At 41.5% G+C, this 23,713-nt stretch overlaps 1 protein-coding gene across 1 annotated transcript in view; it reads left to right on the forward strand.

Annotated features, from left to right (window-relative positions):
* Positions 1-518: 518 nt before the first annotated feature.
* Positions 519-23,713, forward strand: part of DPY19L1 (dpy-19 like C-mannosyltransferase 1) — a gene marked incomplete at both ends in the record, with an annotated part of 112,084 nt that continues 88,889 nt past the window's right edge. Inside the window, 4 exons of the mRNA XM_080701001.1 lie at positions 519-795; positions 16,053-16,077; positions 16,665-16,752; positions 23,011-23,148. Coding sequence (XP_080557127.1) covers positions 519-795; positions 16,053-16,077; positions 16,665-16,752; positions 23,011-23,148 — 528 coding nt within the window. The remainder of the gene's footprint in view (positions 796-16,052; positions 16,078-16,664; positions 16,753-23,010; positions 23,149-23,713) is intronic.

A 23,713-nucleotide genomic window follows, 5' to 3' on the forward strand; every position in this document is an offset into this window, starting at 1 on the left:
AACTAAGAAAGACCAGATGATAGCGGGGGAAGTGCCAACACTCTTCAGGGGGGCCGTGGTTCCATTTGGCGGCTTGGCGTGGGCTCCCGCCCTGCTCTCCGGTTTACTCGAGCCTGGACCCCGGTGGGCTCCGGGGACGCCGCGGTCGCACCGGAGCCGAGGCGGCAGGGCGGCGGCCGAGCGCACTTCCGCCCCGCCCGCCCGCCCCGGAAGCCGCCGTCCGTCCGTCCGTCCGTCCGTCCGCCCGCGGCCCAGGGAGGGCGCCGGGTCGGGCCGCGGCCCGCGGAGCCCGCGCGTGCGCACTGGGCCGGCGGGCCGGGGGGCGGGGCGGGCCTCCGCGCGTGGCTCCGCCCCCGGCGTTCCGCGGTCGCCGTGACAACGGAGCGGCGCGGCGCGCGGGCGCCAGTCGGCCCGCCTCGCTCCCGCCCCCCGCTCCCCGGCCCGCCCTCCGCCCGCCCCGCCCGCCCGCCGAGCCGCCGCCGTCCGGGCGCGCGCCGCGAGCGGGCGGCGATGCCAAGATGGTCCTGCAGGCGCGGAGCAAGCACCGCGAGGCGGCCCCCAAGCCGCCGCCGGCCCGCGCCGCGCCGAGGGGGGCGCCCGCCGCCGGGGAGCCCGGGCCCGCGCGCGCGCCGCCGTCCCCGGGGCGCCGGGCCGCGGCCGGCCGGAGGGGGCCCCGCGCCGAGCCCGCCGCGCCGCCCGCGGGGGCCCTGGGGGGGCGCCTGGCGGCCGGGCTGCGCGGGGCGCTGGGCCTGCGGCGCGCGGGGCGCGGCCGGACCTGGACCACGCTCCTGCTAGGTGAGCCGCGCGGCCGCCACTTTGCCGCCGCCTCCGACTTTTCCCGGGACCGCCCGGGCCGGCTCCGCTCGCGCCTCCGGGCGGGCGGGGCCCGGGGCCTCGGAGGACGGCCGGGGAGCCACAGCTGCGCGGGCCCGCCCGCACCCGGAGCCCCCGGACCCCCCGGACCCGGACCCCCGATGCCCGAGCCCCCGCCCGGACCCGGGGACCCCGGACCCGGAGCCCCGATGCTGAGCCCCCCGCCCGCACCCGGAGCCCCCGGACCCGGAGCCCCGATGCCGAGCCCCCCGCCCGGACCCGGGGACCCCGGACCCGGAGCCCCGATGCCGAGCCCCCCGCCCGGACCCGGGGACCCCGGACCCGGAGCCCCGATGCTGAGCCCCCCGCCCGCACCCGGAGCCCCCGGACCCCCCGGACCCGGACCCCCGATGCCCGAGCCCCCGCCCGGACCCGGAGCCCCCGGACCCGGAGCCCCGATGCCGAGCCCCCCGCCCGCACCCGGAGCTCCCGCCCCGATGCCGAGCCCCCGGCCTCCCCGGCGGCAGGCGCCCTCCCGGCGCTACAAAGTTGCCGAACTTGGATGCCGTCGCTCTCGCGCTCGCTCTGGCTCTCGCGCTCCCCACGCCGCGCGGTTTCGGGCGCCGTGCACCCTCGGGGAGGCTCGGCCAGGCGCGCCCCTCCCTCGCCGCGCCCCGAAGCCCGGCGCGGGAGCAGGTGCCGAAAAGAAAGTTGAAGCTTTCCACGCTGTGGACCGACTTCAGCTTTCTTTTGTTCCGTGATTGGCATTCCAGGAAGGCAGGGTATAGCGGTGTGGGCAGTAAGCCGATTTTTATTTAAGTCAACCCCCCAAATTGCTCGAACACTGCCTTTCCCCTGTATTGCCATAATGGTCTTTGTTGACTTCTGTAATTACTGGCAACTTATTCCTTATTGTCCTCTCGAATTCCCTCTGTGACCCAAAGTCCCCTTAGTCAAGAGTTTGGGGTTCACCGAAGTCTGAGAAGAACACAGCCAACAGCCAAACCAGCTTCCAGGGAGGTCTCAGCGCCACTAGAAGGAAGCCACGGCTGTGTGTGTTTTAGTGGGCTCAGGCACGTTGACTGCTGTGCGTGGTACTGGGATTAAGTTCACTGGCACTCCACCACCCACTCACTTCCTGCCCGTTTTCATTTTCATTTTGAGTTAGGGTCTTGATTCGTTGCCCAGTTTGGCCTTGAACGTGTGATGATCTTCCTGGCTCAGTCTCCCAAGTATTGGTTTTACAGGCACGAGTCACCGCAGCCACATTACCTGCCTGCTTTCTTTCTTTTGTATATTTAACGCTAGAAAAACTGAGTGTTTCAGCCCTTCCAGTAAGGAACTTAAAAACCTGGCCAGTGCGCAGGTTAGGTTCACCTTGGGGAGGCAGCATGGTACAGCTGATGAAAACCTTGGTTCAGTTCGGCTTCTCTCGAGTTATTTCCTTTGCAAGCCTTTCCCTTTTCGTTATATGAAATTATTATATGCCCTGTTTACTCCACAGGGATGTCCTGAGGAGCAAAACCAAGAGGGCTGGTTTATTTGTACCTAAACAATTTAACAAATTTTAATTCCTATTGTAAAAGTAAGTCTGTAATACTGATTTGAGCTCTCATGACAGAATAAATTTGCATTTTCTCAAATGGCTAGTATAACAGCCACTACTTAGAGTGCAAATATGGAATGGCATTGGTTCCTCAGGGAAGGACTGTAACAAATCCTAGAATGGTGATGTAATATCTATTACTAGTTTTTTGCATGTTTCCCTTCCTTGTGTTTTAATCTTATATTGAATGGTATATTGGATTTAGTAATGCCCATACTGAATGCAATCTTTTATCGATGTAACAGTGGAACTTTGCTTGCCTTGCCCCTTGGGCTCTGGGAGAGGAACAGTGGACGCGGGAGGCCATGTTCTTGGGTGTGCCCTGGTCAGTGGCCATCGGATGTATGGAGGTTGTATGAACAGATTATTGTGTGAGACTCTGTCTCTCCTGGCCATCCACAGTGAGGCTGCAGAGCCTCCTGAGGGGTGTTTCTGCTGAATGATCAGACCTGGCTTTCTTGGTTCAATCCCTGGTCCTGTACCCTCATAGACTGTTACCTCACCTCATCATGGTCTGCCAAAGCATCAGAAGCCACTTAGATCCTCTGGCGAGGAGGATTGAGATGGACATTTTTGGAAATTGTCTCACCTCTTCCTGCTCCGAGAGTGAATGAGCTTTGAGCTGACACCGTACTACCTGAGCGTGGGACTGTAAAACAGCTCTTTTGATCTTCTATATTGAAGAACAATGCTCTTTTGTTCTTCAGAAGTTAATTTGTGCCTGGCATGGTGGTGTATGCTTGTAATCCCAGTTCTTGGGAAGCTGAAACAGGAGGATCGCAGGATCACTGCTAGCCTCACAACTTAGTGAGCCTTCTTCCTGCAATTAGTGATTGTTTCAAAATAAAAAGAATAAAAATAGGCCCTGCAGTGTAGCTCACAGGTAGAATAACCCTGGGTTCTTGGTTCATTTCCCAGTAACACACACACACACACACACACACACACACACACTACTTTGTATCTGATTCAGTACAACAATAAATATTAAACTGTGACAGAAATGGCTTTGTTTTATTTAGGAAGAAACTTATGTCTGGCAGCTCCATAATAGTGTGGATTTTTAAGAGTTAGAAGCTGGTTAGGGCTTTTCTCTGTGTGTTTCAGTCAACATTCTCAGCATTGATGCCCAGACACCCGATATGCACACATAGAGGAAAAAAGGCTTTATTTGCTCATGGATCTGGAGAGTGTGTATGTGTGTATATGTGTGTGTGTGTGTGTGTGTGTGTGTGTGTGTGTGGTACTGGGGGTGTAACCCGGAGGCTTTCTACCTTCGGGCTACACTCCCAGACCTATTCTATATTTTTTTATATTTGGAAACGGTCAAATTAAGTTGCTGAGAGCCTCACTAAGTAGCTGAGGCTGGCTTCAAACCTGTGCAATCCTCCTGTCTCAGCCTCCCAAGCACGGGGATTACAAACATGTGCCATGTGCCACCATGCCCTGCTGGATCTGGAGATTTTGATATTTTCTCTCCTTCTCTCTCTCTCTCACCCACACCCACATCCACAACCACACCCACATTTTTTTTTTTTTTTTTTGTATTGGAAATTGAGCCTAGGGGCGCTCTACTTCTGAGTTACAAACCCAGTTCCATTTAATTTGAAATAAGAGCTCACTGAGTTTCTGAGTCTGGCCTTGACCTTGCCATCCTCTTATTGTTGACTACCAAGCAGGAGCTAGGAGGTCCTTAGGACGTGATGATGGGGAGCAGAAGGAGAGCTGAAGGTCTGAAAGAGGTAGAGGGTGAGAGCTCCATTCTGCAGGTGGGTAGGGCAGGGACACACACGCATACACACATGTGTGCCACCCACGGACCTGGACCTGCCTTCAAGCATGAGGTCCAGGGAGGTTCTGCAGCCAGATTATAGCATCATGTGCCGTAGGCACTGGTAAGTCACCTACCAAAGGGGCCCTGTTTTTTTTTTTTTTTTTTACTTTTTAGTAGTCAACATAAAATAGACTATAAATGCCAGGCATGGTGGCACATTACCTGTAATGCCAGTACTTGGAAGGCTGAGATAAGAGGATGGCAAGGTCAAGGCCTTTCTTTCTTTCTCTCTCTCTCTCTTTCTTTCTTTCTTTTTCATTTATGTTTGGACATCACATTCCACTTATTTAATGGTATAAAGAGGGATTTTTGAAATGTTTATTCTTAGAAGTTTCAGCCCAGTTTTTTCCTATTGTCCGAGAGGAGGCAGTGAATGTAGTCTCTTGACAACAGTTCTCCAACTTTTTTGACCACACCAGTAAACAACATTAAACCTGTTCCCACCTATGAAGATGGAACCCAGTATATAGAGGCATGTGTCTCTCAATCTATTTATGTATGCCAGAAACATGTCAGTGTTTCTGCAGGAAACAATAAATGAACTATTTTCAGAAGTATGAGCAGGTTTAAGAAACAGACAAAACATAAGCGTTGGGGACTGAGCGATGGAAAGGTGCTGCCACCTCTGGGCCTGAGGACACATGGGGCTTTCTCAGGAGCTCACCCAGTAGGGGATGTGCTGTGGGACCAAGGACGCCCGCAGAGAGCTACCCAAACACTCCTTCCAAGCTCTGGTCGCTTGTGCCCTTCACTGGCAGAACCAACTGAGCCCTAGGCTCAGTCTCTGGGGTTAGGAACAAGGCAGAGAGGGAGGAGAATGGAGACTCACCAGCACATATTGCAAACAAGTTCCTCGTTACAGTATTGACTACTAATGTGCAGTGTACTCTATTTTCTATACTATCCTTTTTAAAAGAAAATGTTTATAAACCAGTAGGTTGAGCTGGGCATGGTGGTACACACTTATAATCCCAGTACTTGGGAGGCTGAAATAGCCAGCCTCAGCTACTTAGTGAGGCCCTCTGCAGCTTAGTGAGACCCTGTTTCAAAATAAAGAATAAAATATAGGGCTGGGGGTATAGCTTGGAGGTAGAATGCTCTTGGGTTCCATTCCTAAAAAAAAAAAAAAAAAAAATCCATAAAGGCTTATGGGAAAGCAGTCTTAGATAGCTGAGACCTCTGGGAGAAGAGCACTTGGCTGTACAGAGGGTGAGAGAAAGGGCCTTCTGATGCAGCAGGCAGCAGGTGCTAGGGAAGGACAGGCCATAGCATGTTGAAAGAAGAGAGATGGGTGGTGTGTGGACCAGATCTTCAGAAGGAGCTTTGGTTTTATTTTTACTGCAATAGGAAGCCATTAAGGAATGTTGAACAAGACAGTAACATAATTACATTTTTTTTATTTTGAGAAATATGTACTTGGAAAATGGTTAGAGACAATGTCTACTCTCATGTAGCAGAGAGCAGAGAGGAGGCTCTTCCAGGGGCTCACAAGAGTTACTGGCCCAGACAAAGGACGTATTTTTGGAGATGGAGAGGAGTGGGGGATTTGAGGGGCATTTTGGATGTAGAAATGATAGGACTTTCTGGCTGAAAAGAAGGGGAGGATTTATGAATAATCTCTAGGTTCTATACTGCCCTAATCGAGAAAGTAGGAGTTGTATTCACCCTGGGGGTGTATGAGGGGGAAGGGTCATATTTTTTTACTAACTCAAATCTGCTCCAAATGCTACGTGTCTGCATTTCCTTAGTTCCTAAAAGCAATCGCTGCTTTTTGTAATACATACAGCCTTTCAGTCAAATGGCAGAATAATGTTCCCTGGGTTTTAATATTAGGCATAAGGTACTTAAATAATTGGCATAGTACTACTGTTTTTTATGTTTAAAATTTCTTTTAAGACCTTATCCCCCCCCCCCACCACCCTGGAACTGGGGGTTGAGTCAGGGGCACTGTACAACTGAGCTATACTCCTTGTTATATTTTGAAATAGGGCCTTAATAAATTGCTCTGTCTGGCCTCCAACTTGTCATCTTCCTGCCGCAGCCTCCTGAGTGTCTGGGATTACAGGCAGGTGCCATCTTGCTAGATTTCTTGTTTCTCACTCTTTTTTCATCCTTCATGTCTAGAAATTTCATAAAATTCTACAACTTAAAGGTTACTGTCTAGAATTTATGCACAGGAAACTAAAGTAGGGCCAGGTCCATGGCCCAGTCTCATTACTGAGTACTGGGTGAGATCTGAGATGAAGGTTTCTTGGCTTTGTTAATTAAATTTATCAAATGATAGTGTTTGGATGTATACCTTAGCCCATCGTCAAAGGCAAATGAATGGAAGGATGACTTCATATGTCCCCAGACCAGAAAGAACAGTGCTCTACCGGCTATTCTCATTTGGGCATCACTCTGAGTTTTATTCCTTTTTGATCAACTTTTTCATTTAGTATTTAGTATTTCATTTAGTATAACTTTTTCATTCAGTATTTGCATAATTAGCTTTCAAAAACTAGTACATTTTTTGTTTTTAAAACCTGTGTTGTCTTGACAATGCAATAAAAACAGGAAAAGAGTAAAAATAGTACCACTATTTTCTTCATCATTGAAATTAAATGATAAACAAGATATTGTTATATCTAAGGGCAGTTTGCAGTTTGGATGGATTTCATACTTTAAGATTGGAACGGTTGTTATGCAATGATCATGTTAAAAATCTCTATTTCTTTTTCTCTTTCTCTGATACTGGGGATTGAACCTAGGGGCATTTTACTTCTAATCTACATACCAAACCCTTTTCTTTCTTTCTTTCTTTTTTTTTTTTTTTTTTTTTTTGTAGAACCGGGGTTCCCGGAAACCCTTCTACTTCCGTGCTGCACTCCCAGACCTATATTTATACTATTTTATTTGGAAACAGGGTCTCTTAAGCCAGCACAGCTGGCTTCGAACCTGTGCGATCCTCCTGTCTCCGCCTCTCAACTGCGGGGATTACAAGCGTGCACCACCACACCAGGCTTACCAAACCCTTAAAAGAAAAACTTTTTTTTAGGTTGCTGGCAGTCTCCCTAAGTTGCTGAGGCAGGCCTCAAATCTGTGAACCTCCTGTCTCAGCCTCCAGGGACTGGTATTGCAGGCATTGTGCACCACGCCTGGCGTAAAATCTCTTGCTGAATAGAACTGGCCTGGATGTGAGTGTCGGTCTCCGTCCTCTAGTGAACAGACCCAGCTTCTCTACTTTCCCAGGTGGATCTGCTGAGGTTTGACAGCTTCCCTCGTGTGCCCAGAAACATTTAGGAAGCTATCCTATTATTTTGGTTGTATATTTTATTTGGCTATTTGTTCTTGAAACACTGAAATACATTCTTTTTCCCCTAAAGAGGAAGTTACTTTATAAAAATTATTAATTGGATTACTGTTTGATTTAGAAATCTTTGTTTTCACATTATGCAAGGGTAAGACTTATAAAGGAAATTAAATTTAATGCACTTAAAATACACATGCTGGGTAATTATCATTTCATTTAATAGCTGTATATAAATATTTTAAATATATGAAAAATTGTATATTCCTCTTTTTATATTCTGCTTGGGTTAATGATATATGCTTTCCATTCTCTGCTATTTTCATATATTTAAATAAACCATTTGTCCTTGATGTTTTGTGATTCTAGGGCATCCTTGTGCTAGTGTACCCTTTTGCTTAAATTTGCTTAAAATTTTCATGCCTGAGCTTGGAGTCAGAGAAACCCAGGCTCTCCTGGAGGCCTCGCTGCACCCAGTCATGTGACCTTGGGCCTCATGGGGAAATAAAAGCCACGTCTGCTTCAGAAGGACTCCTGCATCCTTTTAGCTTAGTATGTAAAAGTGCTTTGTACTGCACCTGATAGACAGATGTTAGATATTGCCATTATAGTTAAGTTTCTAATTTTCCTTAACGGTTATAAACCACTGTTTTGCTTAGACCCAGGTATATGGTAGTGATTCTGATTCAGTAAAGTTGTCCTGAGAAACCATCACCATGCACATAGATCATTGTGCATTCCCATCCTGCTAGGAGCCTAGTTCCTTTAAATCATGATTGAATTTTAAAAGCATTTCTGCTTCCCAGTTTGAAACTCAATATCTCTATTAGCAAATTGAATTCATTCCTTCTTTTCGTATTCAAAATTGGATTTTTTTTCTCTCTCGATTCAAGAGAGAAAACCAATTAGAAGGGCCAAGCCTACCAGGACTTTGTAGTTTTGGGACCAGGAAGATCAAAATGAAAATAGAAAACGGAAAATGGCTGTGCATCCCTTCTGGAATATGTGAAGTCCAAAGTGTTAGTGTAACTGTAGGTAGGTAGTTCTCCAGGGTCACTGAGTGTTAGGATTCGAGATAAACAAGCAAAAACTTCTCATTTTACTCCCTGCAAATGACTCCATGAGGCTAAATAAGTTATAAGTCATATACTATCTAAAGACTGCTCTTTTCCTTAGGAATGACTTTTCTAGCAGCAGACAGAAGTAAAAAAGAACTTGACTTTGAATTCTTTCTCTTTCTTAATCCTTTTTCTCGACTAGCAAATGTTGCCAGCTGCTTTCAGTTGGCTTCTGAATTCATATTTTGCCTTTTCTGAGTGCCGCTGCTGTGCTGGCCTCATCCGTATATACCTGAATCGCTCCCATATTCTTCTCATTGGACTGCCTGCCTTAGCTATACCACTTTAGAGTTTGTTTAAAATGTAGCTTTCCAAACCCGTGCAGTGATTGATTATATAGAATCCGGGTCTCTGAGGCCCAGGAATACCAGCTTAGCACGCCCCTCCCAGAGCGGTGTTCTCCTAGTGACACAGTGATCAGCCAGACTTTATGATGTGGAAAGCTACCAGGGGATTCAGGAGTGCCGTCAGTGTTGAGACGTCACCCTTAAGAGTGGCTATGAATCACTACGGGGCTGTGTTAAAATGGAGGTTAGAAGTCAGGAGGAATGGGCTAGGACCTGGGATTCTACAAATGTAGGTTAGAAGTCAGGAGCAATGGGCTAGGACCTGAGATTGTACATATGTAGGTTAGAAGTCAGGAGCAATGGGCTAGGACCTGAGATTGTACATATGTAGGTTAGAAGTTAGGAGGAATGGACTAGGACCTGGGATTCTTCATATGTAGGTTAGAAGTCAGGAGGAATGGGCTAGGACCTGAGAGTCTACATTTCTCAGCAGTCCCAGATGATACAGTTGTTTTGGACTCCAGGATATTTGGAGTAGCAGGGAGCCAGTTTGTAAACAACCACCTGGCTCTGTCCTCGTCATTCTCTATACCAGTGATAACCAACCTTAATTATACACCAGACTCACTTGTGAGTTAAAAAACCCTTACTCAATACTAAGTGTCTTGAGTTTATTTAGTGCTGCTAGAGACCTTCATGCAATGCCAGGTTTGGACTTCTGTGGTTCTGTGTTGCTGCTGTGTGATGTTCTGTCTGAAACTTACTTGGTTTTCTGTTAACTAGTGCAGTGCTTCTCAGCCCTTCACACATATGTCACATACAGAAAATGAGGATACTTCTGTGGCACCGTGGGGAAAATGGATGTTCTCATTAGAGACGGGAGGTTGTAAACTTACTTTAGCCAGTATTCTTGGCACTTCAGGGGCCAGTGATTGGGAAGCTCTGATTAAAGTCCTGGCCTGTTTTTCATGGAGTGTTGAGAGCCTCTCCTAGTGTGTGTCTAAGAAGTGGGCCCTCAGTAAGTGCTAGTACGCCACTGTCAGTGTTGTAGTCCATACCATTTGTACTCGTGATGGGAATTCATCTGTCAGTGTGGATCCATGCCCATATCCAGCCTTCTTCTTCTTTTTTTTTCCCTTTTTTGGTGGTACTGGGGTTCCTGGAAGCCCTTGCACCTCTGGGCTACACTCCCAGACCTATTTTATATTTTTGAAACAGGGTCTCTTTAGCCAGCGCGGCTGGCTTCGAACCTGCGCGATCCTCCCGTCTCCGCCTCCCAAGCGCGGGGATTACAAGCGTGCCCACCACGCCCGGCATCCAGCCTTTTTATCTTTGTCTTCTGAGTATCTACTACAAATCCCACCTACCTCCTCTCCAGGATACTACTTTAATAAACTGTTCTCAGGAGATGGTTACTGACTTGCTTTCTTAGATTTCTTACAGTTCATAGGTTTTGTGCCATCTGCTTGAGTGTTTAATGTGTTCTATCATTATTTTATGTGCTTAAGTCTTCTCTCTCAAAGATTTTACTCTTAAGGGCAAAGATATTGGTTACTATTTCTTGAATGTTCTTTTTGGTTTCTAGGGAAATGCTGTGTATCTAGTAGGCATTTAGATACGTGCTGACTTTGAAGCATTCATAACACACAAAAACTTTGGCACTAGAAGATGAGGAGGTGTTGAGTTTGTGGGATATGTGACTTTTTCTCAAACTGGGTTCTAAAGAATGCCTTTTCATTTGTGGCTGAGGTGCCTTCAGGTTACTGCAGAAAGGCATCCTGAGAACTGCACTGCCTTCATAGCTCTTGCTCTCACACTCTGGGGGTGGGGGGAGACAGACAGAGACAGACAGATACCAATCTCAGATTTCAGCATGAGTTAGAATCAGATGGAGAATCTTAAAAATGCTCTGTTCTTTAGCCATGCTTAGGGGAGGGATCCAGGAAGGGCCGAGTCACAGCCATATGCTGAGGCCAGTGATTTGGGGAGAGGAGGTGTGGGTGCAGTGCTGCTAGGCAATGAATTTTGGGGGCTTTGAGGATTGAGCAGACATCCAAGAGGGAAGAATCTTTTGTCTAGTTTACTTTCCTTTTTTACTGTGAGCCCTGTTTGGGGGTGGGGCCAGGAGATATCCCCTCCCTGCTTGTCCAGGATACTGGATTTATTGCTGTGGGTGTGTCCCCATGGAAAAAACTATATTCGCCACTGGCCCTAGAAGCTGTGGCTGGAGTGAGGGGTGGTCAGAGGAGGCACCAGTAGGTCGCTGGCTGAGGTACCAGTCCCACTTTCTTCTGCAGCGTGGATCCAGCCAGCTGCAGCCCACAAGCTGAGCTGAGCAGGTTGCTGGGGAAAGTGCCTACTGGGAGGAGAAATCCAGAGGCATAGGGACTGGCTGCCTGTTGAGGAGGGGTCTGATTTGCAGGCAGTGAATTGGGACTCTATGTGAAGCAACACAAACCAAATGCATACGCGTATGTGTCTTATCAAAGTATATTCAATTTAGGTTTATTATGTTGACATGATTTGGGATTATTTCATTCTCCTCCCCAGTATATCAAGCTGCAAGTATTACTTTGGTAAATACATGAGTCCCAGCTAAATTTTCCTAATAAGATCTGCAGTAAATAAAGTTCAGTAAAGCATTGTTTCTTCATCAGGGATTTGCAGTCTACTTTGTTTAAACAAGATTCTAATAATAGAAAAATCCTTTTCAAGGAGGAGCCGTTTTAATCTGTAACACTGAGAGTTGATATCATGTGACATATAACAGGGAACAAAGTTTCTTTAGTCAGAAGGCCGTAATGCAACATCCCAGAGTGTGCAATTTAGTTTTAGAATGGAGGCGATTTATATGCTTCCAGCAAGAGCCTTTCGTAATTACTAGCCATAAGGAATGTGGTCCTTTAACTTACAAAGCAAGCCTTCTCTCCTTGAACTCCTGTTTCTTATAGGTTTGGATTTTTTTTTGAAATTTAGTTTTGTTAATGTTCTGATTTTTATTTTATTTTTTCGGTACTGGGGATGCATCCCAGGGGCATTCTACTTCTGAGCTATACTCCCAGCCCTATTAGTCTTTATTTTGAAACAGGGTCTCACTGAGTTGTGGAGCGCCTCACTAAGTAGCTGAGGCTGGCCTCAAACCGGGATCCTCCAGTCTCAGCCTCCCAAATGCTGAGATTACACGTGTGCACCACCATGCCCGGCTAATGTTCTGATTTTTAAAGAAAATATGCTATAGTTACTTCAGTTGCTTAGAATGCCAAAAAATGGCATAGGTGTTAAAGTGGAAAAATGGATTGTTGATTTTATTACATTTCCCCAAAATATAAAGAGTTGATAATTACTGGAATAAATTTACAGAAAGTAATTTAGAATATTTTTTTTTCTGAAGGCAAGGAAAGCTCAAGGAATGCTTTCAGGGTTTTTTTTTTTTTTTTTTGTCTTTTTTCTTAAATTGCATGTTCACAGAACAGTGTTTATTTTACCGGGACTGTGATTTTCAGACAGCATATGTAAATGCAGTGCACTCCCAATGCAATGTATCTCCAAATTTTTGTATAAGAACTAATAGCTTCTGTAACATAGATTGCCTATACTCATGGATGACTTGTAGTTTTTTTTCTTTTACCTCTAAAATAAAAGAGGAGAGTGTGTAGGGATAACTGAGTAAGGAGGCCTAGGCCTGAGTCTCATCTGGTCACCCCCTTCTCCAGCGGTTCTGCAGTGCATGGCTCTTAGGTCAGAATTTTGAAATCTAGCCTTTCCTCAGTTTACCTGATGTGTTCTTGGGCAAGTCACTCAACTATTGTATGTCTTAGTTTCCCCTCTGCGTTACGAGGGAAATATATGTACCTATTATGTAAGATAATGTGAGGATTTATTGAGCTATTGCAGGTAAAACACTTATACAGGGCTAGGTATATAGTCAGTATTCAGATGTTATTGTTACTATTACCAAATTGAAAGAAAAGACAGGATTTTAAATTTGACCATAGGAGACTGTGAAAAGTGCCATTCACTTGCCAGGAACTTAAGGTTTGTTTGTTGTCTGTACAACACTGCTGGAGGGGACAAGTGAATCAGAGCAGCAAAGGCATCTGGGGTCTTCTGTCCTCCAGAGAGATTGTGGTATTTTGAGGGCACAGAGGGATGATGACTTGAGTCCGAATTATCAGTCCAGAAATGTGAAAGTCAAAGGCCAATTTAAGGGCATGATGTGGAGTACATTGCTGTTAAGGTCAGCAGAAGTCAAGAATGTCGTCTTTTACCAGAATTATTTAGTATTATTCTAGAAGTTTATCATTGTTATTGTCAGTGGGAAGAAGAAGCTAATAGTAAAATCATAAATCATAAGTAAAATTATCATTAATAACAATGTTGCTTAAAATGGAGAACTAAAGATGATAAGCTAAAAAGGATATGAATTAATAGTTTACAAGATGAGCCAAACATAATGCATTATAAAATAAATACTCTTTAAACACATTAACATGTATGGAGTGTGTGTGTGTGTGTGTGTGTGTTTGTGTGTGTGTGTGTGTGTATCAGTGGTTGGGTGCTACTAGATTCAATCTCCAGTGCCACTATTACAAAGAAGAAGAAAAAAGATGTCCTGGACATTAGCAGAAAGAAATACTACAATGGAGCACTTTTTAAAATATGTGTAGGTTGAGCATCCCTTGTCTGACATCCAAAATGCTCTAATATTTGGAACATTTTAAGGGCTGAAAATTCCACACCTGACCTCATTAGACAGGTCCCATTCAAAACATAGGTAAACTAAAGACGCCGTGTAAAACTACCATCAGTGTGTGTGTGTACCCTACGGGGGTTTCATGATTAGATTTTGTTCCCATTCCCAAGTATTTCTTCATGTATATGGAAATATTCTAAAATCTGATCGAAATAAAAATGTGAAACAATTCTGATTCCAGGCATTGCTGATAAGACATATTATGATAACCTTAACTATTCTAATAGGATTTTTCTGAAGGGCAAGTAAAAAGCAGATGAATAATTAAAGGTATATACCATGTTTATGGACATGAAAACTTTTATTACATGTAGATTCTTCCTGAATTAATTCATAAATTAAACTAATTATCTCAGAGGTCTGTGTGACAAGTCCTGAGTATGGTAAAAGTATCATTTATATTCAGTTAAAGAGGAATTAATTATTCAAAAAGTATTCGAATCTGAAAAAATAAAGCCAAGTTTTATTATCGTAAATAAATATCTCTAAAGATAGACTCCAAAAGGGAAGAGAAGTAGATTTGTCAATAAGTTTCTGTTTTTAGAAAATTAAAAATTTTGCCAGGCGTGGTGGCGCACGCTTGTAATCCCCGCACTTGGGAGGCTGAGACAGGAGGATTGCGCAGGTTCGAAGCCAGTCGTGCTGGCTTAAGAGACCATGTTTCCAAATAAAATATAAAATAGGTCTGGGAGTATAGCTCAGAGGTAGAAGGCCCCTGGGTTCCATCCCCAGTACCACAAAAAAAAAAAAAAAAAAAATTAAAGATCCCAAATACTCTATAACTTGTAAAAATAAGTCAAATAACTGTCTTTTTAAATCTTCAATATGATTACATTAGTAACTTCAATGATCTAAAGAGATCATTAATGATCATTAATCTAAAAGGCAAAGTGACTTAAAAACATAAATACTATTTTAAAAATAAAGTGATAAGATCTGAGCTATTTGACTTTCATTTCTGAGTATTTTCATAGTTTGATTTCTTAGTAGTTGTTAATTAGAAGCCTGCAATCAGATGTATCTTTTTGTATATGAAAATTGAATGATATTTTCTGGGCTCATTTTTTTTTTTTTTTGCAGTAGTAGAAATGAAACCTCTGAGCTATACCCCCAGCCCTATTTTTAATTTTGAAATAGGGTTTCACTGAGTTGCAAAGGGCATCACTAAATAGCTGAGGCTGGCCACAAACCATGAGCTGTTTCAGCCTCCCGAATGCTGGGATTAAAAGTGTGTGCTACCACACCCGGCTTCTGGGCTCTTTTAATAGGTTTTTCTGTGTTTGTATAGAAAGCAAACTATTGATTTTTATTTGAGTTTGATGTTATTGTTAGCATTTTTCTCATATATTTTCTTCCATTTTTCTTTCCATTTCTTCCTCCTTAACTAATTCTACTCTTTATTTTTTGAAAAACAAGAATAAAATTTATTGTAAGTATTCAGACATTGCAGTAGTATATTATTTATTTTCATTTTCAGTCTTGTCTTTCCAGCCATCATTATTTCCTTGTTCTGTGCTACCCTTCCCTATTGGTTGTTTTTCTCTCAGTTCTATTCATAGTAGTTTCCATAATTACTCCTGTATAAGGTTTGGCAAATAATAATCCTGCATATATTTTGCTGAATGAAAGAGTGAATGCAAATTGAAAATATATACCTGATTCCCTTATGATTTAGTCTGTTGGTATTTTACACTTACCTAATGTAGTGTTTCTTTCAAAGAGTTAATATTCTTTCCCCAATCTCTAAGATTGGTCTAGTATTTCCACATCTCAAACTTTGGCAAGCTTATTTTTGAAGTGCATTTTTTCTACATTCAATATAAATACATTTTAAAATTTGTTTTAATAACATATTTCTTATTTATTTTTGCACTTACAATAATGCACAGTTTTCCTAGTATTTAACATTTGTTCAGGAAGATGGTATGCAATTACATTTATTGCATGATGAAAACTTTCAATAATTGTCTAAAAATATATATAAACCAAGAAAAAGCTAGACGCATATAGACCAGCTAGATATTTATTGCAAAGAATTTTAATTTATTCAATTCCCACAATTTTTAGTTATAATCTAGGGATCTACTAAATGATTATAGACTATGTGACATCATTTTAGATAGAAGTTGGTAATTACTTCCTTCTGCAAGTGTGTATGTATATATTTTAAGTTTGTTGGTGCATTATAATCATGTATCTTGATGAGGTACAGGATGATAGAGGCAAACATGCACATATCACTCATGTAGCCCTTCCTCAATTCCCACCCCATTCCCTTCTGAAGGGCATTTCTGTAAAGTGAAAATATTTCTTTATGTTAAAATAGTAATTTAAACTTCTTTTTTCTTCCAGCTGCCTTTGCAGCCGTGCTACACTGGTAAGATTGTTTTTTCTTCCATGGTATATGTTATGCAAATGTTTGTAACTTACCAATGCTATTTCCCATATATTTAATGGGAAAATTTTATTCTAATATGGATAAATATATATTGTATGCAGCACAATAATCTGAAAAAAGTAGTAATTGATAAATCATGGTCAAAATAATATAGTTTTTAATAAAAAAGAGATCCATTATTAAATAGGCTATATTTGAGGCAACTTTGCTTAACGTTAATAGTGTTCATGGTGAGAGGAAGATTAATTTTTTTAATATTCTGAATAGAGAGACATGAATTTCATTAATCAGACATTTCTGAAATGGCAACCTAATGACAGAGTTTTTGTTTATATTATGTTTCATTTAAAATATCATTGTTCATTTTAACTTTAAAATCTAATTTGAATGTACTTTCTTATGGAGAGACATCTTAGTAAAATATATACTTAGTGGAAAACAAATATAATTGCATTCAGTTTTATTACAAAATATCTACAAGTTTATAGACACTTTTGCGTTTGGGATCACTTGTGAGTAGAGTTGAGGGTAAATTTCAGCACTGTTACTTTTTTTTTTTTTTCCAGGAGTCATATAACTCACCTCTTTGAAAATGATCGTCATTTTTCTCACCTCTCAACACTGGAAAGGGAGATGGCCTTTCGCACTGAGATGGTTAGTTTCCATGTGTTATTTTATTGTAGCACTTTTGGAATTTAAGAAAAATTAAGCTTTTTGTCATGGAAAACTTAAAAAGATATTCCAAAGTAGAAAGAGTAGACAACCCATGTTTCATATACTTTCATAAGTATCTCAAAAGACAAGACTTATTTTTTTGTTAACCATGGTATTATTGTCTCACTTTAAAACAATGAATAATTTTTAATATCACCAAATATAAACCATTCTTTAAATTACCTGATTGGCACTTTTCAAAAGTAGTTGGTTGTGCTTAAATCGAGAACCAAATAATATCTATACATTACATTTTGTCAATACATCTCTTAAAACTTTTAATCTATATATTTCCTCTTCCTATTTTTTCTCATTTTGATTTCTGCCATTTATTTGTTGAGGAACCCAAGTCATTTGTCTTACATGACTATTCATAGTAATTCATATGGTTTACTGTGATCCTATGTGCCTTCTGAAAATTTTTGGCTAAAGATTTGAGTTCTTTTCTAGCAGGGATGCTTTCTAGGTGGTGCTGAGCACTCTTATTTTATTTGCATTATTCCCTGTGTACACCATTCCTGGTTATCCTCCTGTCTGAGATGCTGAGTTTGACCAGTAGAATTGTCTTGCTGCTCTCTCCTCAGAGCCCAGCAATCAGCCAGGTCAGTTTTCTCATTAGAACTGCCAAACAGTGATGATCCATGCTATTGTTTTTTCCTGCCCTTTTGACTGTATTTCTATTAAAGAAGGACTTTCTTGCCATTACTTATTTGATTTCTCTCTTAGGTACACTTCACAGTGAAAAGATAGGGCAATGCTTGTTTCTTTCTTTTTATTTACTAGTTTTCAGGAAAATGAGTTGGTTCTATTGTATCTTCTAGTCTTGATCAGTAGAGTTCCATCCTTTGGAATTTCGTTATGATCCGATGGATTTTAGCATATCGGGTAAACTTTGCTGTGTATTTACAGTTGATTCTGCACACTCTTTATGTGACCTCACTAGTAAGTGTCTCATAGCTGTTTTACCTTTGAGTACTAAAGGGCATTTTCTCCCAAGACTAGGTAACAGTGAGTTTTCCAGTGGTATATAGAAACCACAATTCTTTCTTTCTTTTTTTCTTGGTACTGGGGTTACTGGAAACCCTTCTACCCCAGGCTACATTCCCAGACACCTATTTTTTATATTTTTATTTGGAAACAGGGTCTCTTAAGCTAACAGTGAGGCTGGCTCTGAATCTGCGTGATCCTCCTGTCTCTGCCTCTCAAGTGCAGGGATTAAAAGCATGCACCACCACGCCCGGCAGAAACCACAATTTATTTTTTTATTTAAAAATTTTTTTTTTATTGGTGTACTGTATTCATATATCATACTGGGATAAAAAAACTTTTGTAGACATACATGCACACATTGCCCAGTTAGCCCACACCCAACCCCCACCCCATTCCCTTCCCATCCCTCCTTCCCATGCTTGGCTTAGTGGTTGACATCTAATATTATAGCAATTTATCCAAAATTAACAATAATAATCTCACATAACAGATTCATTTGTCTGATATCAAACTTTTGATCACTTAGAGATAACATTTCAATATTTCTTTTTGCTTTTTTTCTACCAGAGGATATTTTTTAAGGTGAAACTATCATACATTTATGTATTTTTTTTTTTTCAGAAAAAAAATCTATCCTAACATGAAATATGAACTCTGAGTACCCAAAACAGTCTTGAAAAAGAACAAAGCTAGAAGATGTACATTTTTTAATTTCAAACCTACAATAATTGAAACAGTGTAGTACTGCTATAAAGGCAGATATATAAACCAGTGGAGTAAAATAAAAAGCCTAGAAATAAATTCTTCCGTATATGGTCAAGTTATTTTTGACAAGGTTTCCAAGAACATTTGGTGAAGGAGATAATACTCGTTTCACTAAATATTGTTGAAAAATAATAACTACATGAAAAAGAATAAAATTGGACCCTGACCTAACACCACATACAAATATTAACTCAAACTAGATAAAAGACCTAAATGTAAATCTTAAGACTATAAACTTTTAGAAGAAAACCTAGGTCATAACACTTCACAACATTAAAATTGGCGGTGATTTCTTGGATATGATTTCAAAGGCACAGGCAACAAAAGAATAAACAAACTTCCTAAAAAATAAAAAAAATTGTACATCCAAAGACAATGTAAACAGAGTTAAAAGTTACTGATAGAATGGGATAAAATATTTACAAATGCTATATCTGAAGGTATATTAATATTCAAAATAGAGATCCTAAAAATTAACAATAAAAGCAAACAATACAGTTTAGAAATACAATTTAGAAATAGGTAAAAGACTAAAACAAATAATGAATCTTCAAAGATTTTAACCTATAAACACATGAATATATTCTTTGCCTTGTTGTCTGCTGGATGGAAAATCTTGTTTCTCTGGTTCTGGTGTGTATTACTTATTTCTTCTTGTAGTTAATCTCTTTGAGTATTTCCTCTAGTGCTGGGTTTGAAGACATAAATTCCTTCAGTTTCTTTTTGTCATGGAAGCTTCTTATTTCCCCATCTAATTTGATAGAAAGTTTTGCTGGGTAGGAAAGTTTTGGCTGGAAGTTGTTTTCTTTCAGAGTTTGGAATATGTTACTCCAAGCCCTTCTGGCTTTCATGACTTGGTTTGGGAAGTCTGGAGTGATTCTAATTGGTTTGCCTCCGAATGTCACTTGGCCTTTTGTTTTTGTTGCCTTTAAGTTTCTCTGCTTGGCTTCCACATTGGTCATTTTGACAATTATGTGGCGTGGGGAACCTCTTCTCTGATCCTGTCTAAAGGGAGTTCTATAAGTTTCCTGGATCTGTGTATCAACCACTTGCTCTATGTTTGGAAAATTTTCTGCTATTATTTCTTTGAAGATATTATTGATCCCTTTGGTTTCACCTTATTTTCCTTCCTCTATTCCAATTATTCTTAGGTTAGCTCTCTTAAAATGGGCCCATATTTCTTCAATGTCAGATTCCTGCTGTCGGATTTTTTTTTTAAGTTATAAATTATGTGTTCATTTTTGGAGTGATCATCTTCTAGGAGCGAGATTCTATTCTCCATGTGGTCTAATCGGTTGTTTATACTTTGAATTGAGGCTTTTATTTCAGTGATTGCATCTTTTATCTTTTTTTGACTCTCTCTAAATTTTTTTCTAAATTCCTGTATTATTTCTACAGTTACATTCCTGATTTCATCTTCTGGAGATCTCTGAATTTCTATGTTATCAGGTTCTAATAATAGGGGGTTGTGGGCATTCATTGCTCTATTGTTGTTCCTCTTTCCCATGATTTCAGAAGTTTGTGCCTTCCCTGGGTCACTACGACTTCACTTAGGGTGCTCTGTATCTCAAGTCTGGTAATCTCAGATGCCTCTATTCCTTTACTGGGTTGTATCGCAAAGTCTCAGACCCAGGAAGTTAATCAAGGCATGGGGGTGTCGGTTGGGCGTTTTCCCACAGGGAGCTGTGACTGAGGTGTGATATCTCTGCCAGCGCTACCACTTCACTGGGTTGGACTGCAAAATCTCAGACCCAAGGAGCTTATCAAAGCTGCGCAAGTCCCTGGGAGTGCAGTACAGGGATTTCTCCTTTAGGGGCTGCAGTTTCACTCACGGTTATTGTGCACGCTGATCAGGAGCTGTCGTGGGGCTTGGTGAACTCACTGTCGCTGCTGGCAATATGGCGCCGCTGTCACGCTCTCGGCCGTGAGACTGGCGTATTCCTTTTCTGGTTTTGAGCTCTGTTCTGAGTCCCTGGAAGGCGTGATGAGCTTGGCCACTGGGAGTTTTGATGTTGTTTGCGCTGAAAGAACTGCTGAATTACACCCGAATGATCCACGGCTGCTCACTTCAGCTCCTGTTTACCTTTCCTCTCTGGAGCTTGGTGCTGTGAGGGAAGATGGTGCCAGCATGGCTCCGCCGCCACATTGCAGGCTTGATTTCTGGTCTCTGGTTGTTCTTCTAGTCTTTTTTTTCTCTGTCCCTTGTGTTTACGTTTTTTATTTCTCTGATGATGGTGTTTTCTGGCTATGGAAAGTGCTGATTTTGTGGCAATAGAGATCACGTTTTAGCAGGACTCGTAAACGCTGCTTTTCTCGGTCGCCATCTTCCCGGAAGTCCCAGAAACCACAATTTTGATGCCACAGCTGATACAAAGTTGGCCATTATATCTAGGTCTTTCTAGTGAACAAAGATATAAGAGAACAAATCATAAATCTCCATTTAGACGCACACACATATATACTCCATATGGAGTATATATATGTACTCCATATCTATATACATGTATATGTGCACAGTTTTGAGGGTGTGTGTATGTGTATACAGATACATTTTATGCACACATACACTCACACTCACATACAAAGTACAGAGTCAGTCTTCCACTGCGTTAATACCCCTAGCCCTTTTTATCTTGACATAGACTTACCTCAAACATTTTAGACCTACTGTCTCAGCCTCCCCAGTTCCTGAGATTACAGGTATGGGCCACTGGGCCAAGCTATGTTCTTATTTTTAAATTTGGGATTAGATATTTTTTAATAACCTGATATTAAAATTGTATCTTTTTCCTTAGTCTGAGAATCTTATTTTCAAAATAAAAATATCAAAGATATTATTAAAAATACAATTAATGAAAAACAAGATTTTCTTATAATTTCTTTTGACCTTAGTATATTTATGTCACTAGGGATATGTAGTAAAGTTACTGCATCTTTAAGTTACTTGAGATTTTTTTTGGTAGTTAAATTTATTTTGATATTTAATGATTTAAAAAATTGCTTTATCACTAAATAAAGCACTTGCATGTTTCCAAAATCAGACCTACAAAACAAGGTAGGTATGGTAGTTTCTTAGGGCAGCCATAATAGGGTACATCAAATCAGGTGGCCTAAAGTGGCAGAAGTTAATTTCCCACAGTTCGGGAGGCTGTAGTTGGGAAGAGCAGGGCCATCTCTGAAGGCACCAGGGAGCCCGTCTTGTCTTGCAGTGTCTGATCTTGCTGGCAGGTCTGGTACTTCTTGGCTTTTTGAAGTCTTGCTTGCTGGCTCCGTCCTCTTATGGCCTCTTTCCTGTCTGTCTCTTTCTGTGTGCAGAGTTCCTCATTTTATAAACATACAGGTCATATAGATTTAGAATCCACCTTAATCTAGTATCTCAACCAAGTTTGATGACATCTGCAAGGGCTCTGTTCTTAAATAAGGTCATATTCACAGGTTCTGATGGACATGAAATTTAGGGAGATACTATTCAACTGAGTACAGTAGGAAATACAATTTTTTAAAAGTCAAGAGTAAAGCATCATAGTATTGACTTTTTCTTTTTTAATAAAGTCTAGGAAAGTAAATCACCTTCATATTTCTGAACCTTAAACCGAGTTTAGGGTTTGGTAGCTGATGCTCTTGACTCCAGGGCATTAGGTAAAATTGTGCAGAAGAAGGTGCTTGTGGTCTGTGCTTATTTGTCTGCTCTCACACTGCCACTTAGATCCTCTTAAGTCTCCAGTACTTTCATGTTTTTTGACTCATGTATTATGGGTCTACCTGTGTTACCCTTCCAAATAGCAAATCAAACTAAACTATTACATTTTTTCCTCAAAACCTGATTCATCTCCACCCCCAGTTCTATAGGGTTTTCACCTTATGATGAGTCGATAGGAGGGAAATGATCTATAAAATTATTTGACATCTGAATAAAATTTATATGCAATATATTATGCAGCCTTCTCAATACATTTGCATTTTTGCATGTAAATCTGGAGGAAAGATGACTGATGTCATTTTGGGGATTTAAATAAGCAGTTAGGAGGAAGCAGTTTGGGCTTGGAAAGATTTTTTGGTTCATGGCAAATTTTAGTTTTATAATAAACCAGTCATTCTGTTATAAGCTAGATTTTTTTTAATACTTGTATTAGTATGGATTATAGGATTTTCTTAGAGGAAATATGCTGAATATATATATATATATGCATATTCTAAGTATTGAAATTACTTTTAAAGATATTTTATATTTAGTTATTTTAATTAGAACAAGGTTATTATAAATATGTATTTTTTGCAGCCTAAGAATTTATCAGTGATCAGAAACCTGTGAAATTAATTGTAGCTATTATTTGCTTGAGTGCACTGTTTTTCAAAAGCAGTGCATTTAAAGTATTTTTAAGGTAAAAAGAGGCATAATAATTATGTACTTTTTATTATAACTAGAGCATATCCTTATTTCAGGGGTTATATTATTCTTACTTCAAGACTATTGTGGAGGCACCCTCATTCTTGAATGGAGTATGGTTGATTATGAATGATAAACTGACTGAATACCCCCTTGTCATTAACACATTAAAAAGGTTCAATCTTTACCCTGAGGTAAGTTACTTTTTCTTGTTGTGATTTTTCTTTTTCTTTCTCTCTTTCTCCCCTTTCTTATAAGACACTATGTATCTTGGGCAGGAATATGGAAAAGAGGGATTTGGGAGAGCCTTCACTTATTCTGCAGGAACCATTATTGTGATAACATTGTGTAGAAATGTGAAGGCTATCTAAGTCTTATGTGTTTGTAAGGATTATTGCAAGTAAGCACCATTACGTTTATGTGCCATTTGTCAAATAATGTTTCTTTGCACTCTGGGGCTCCTCATTTAATTGAGTGTACTCTCCTGGGAAAGAGGTGAGGGTGGCCCACCTAGGAGGCGAGGGAGGAAGGCAGTGGTATCAGTAACTTCTCTGGGCCTCCCTGTTCCCTCCCTGTCTTCATTTGACATGTCCCTAAGCCTTCTCTGGAACCCAGCTGAGACGTCATTTCCTCCTTTATTTGAGAGGGCTGAGAAGCACACTTGATTGTTCCCCTTCTTAGCCTGCTGTCTGCTGGATGGTACCCTGAAGGCAAGGCCATGTCTGCTTGGGCCTCTCAGCAGCAGCCTTCAGCTCAGCT

Source organism: Muscardinus avellanarius (genome assembly GCF_963383645.1).
Source record: "Muscardinus avellanarius genome assembly, chromosome: 9".
Taxonomy (NCBI): domain Eukaryota; kingdom Metazoa; phylum Chordata; class Mammalia; order Rodentia; family Gliridae; genus Muscardinus; species Muscardinus avellanarius.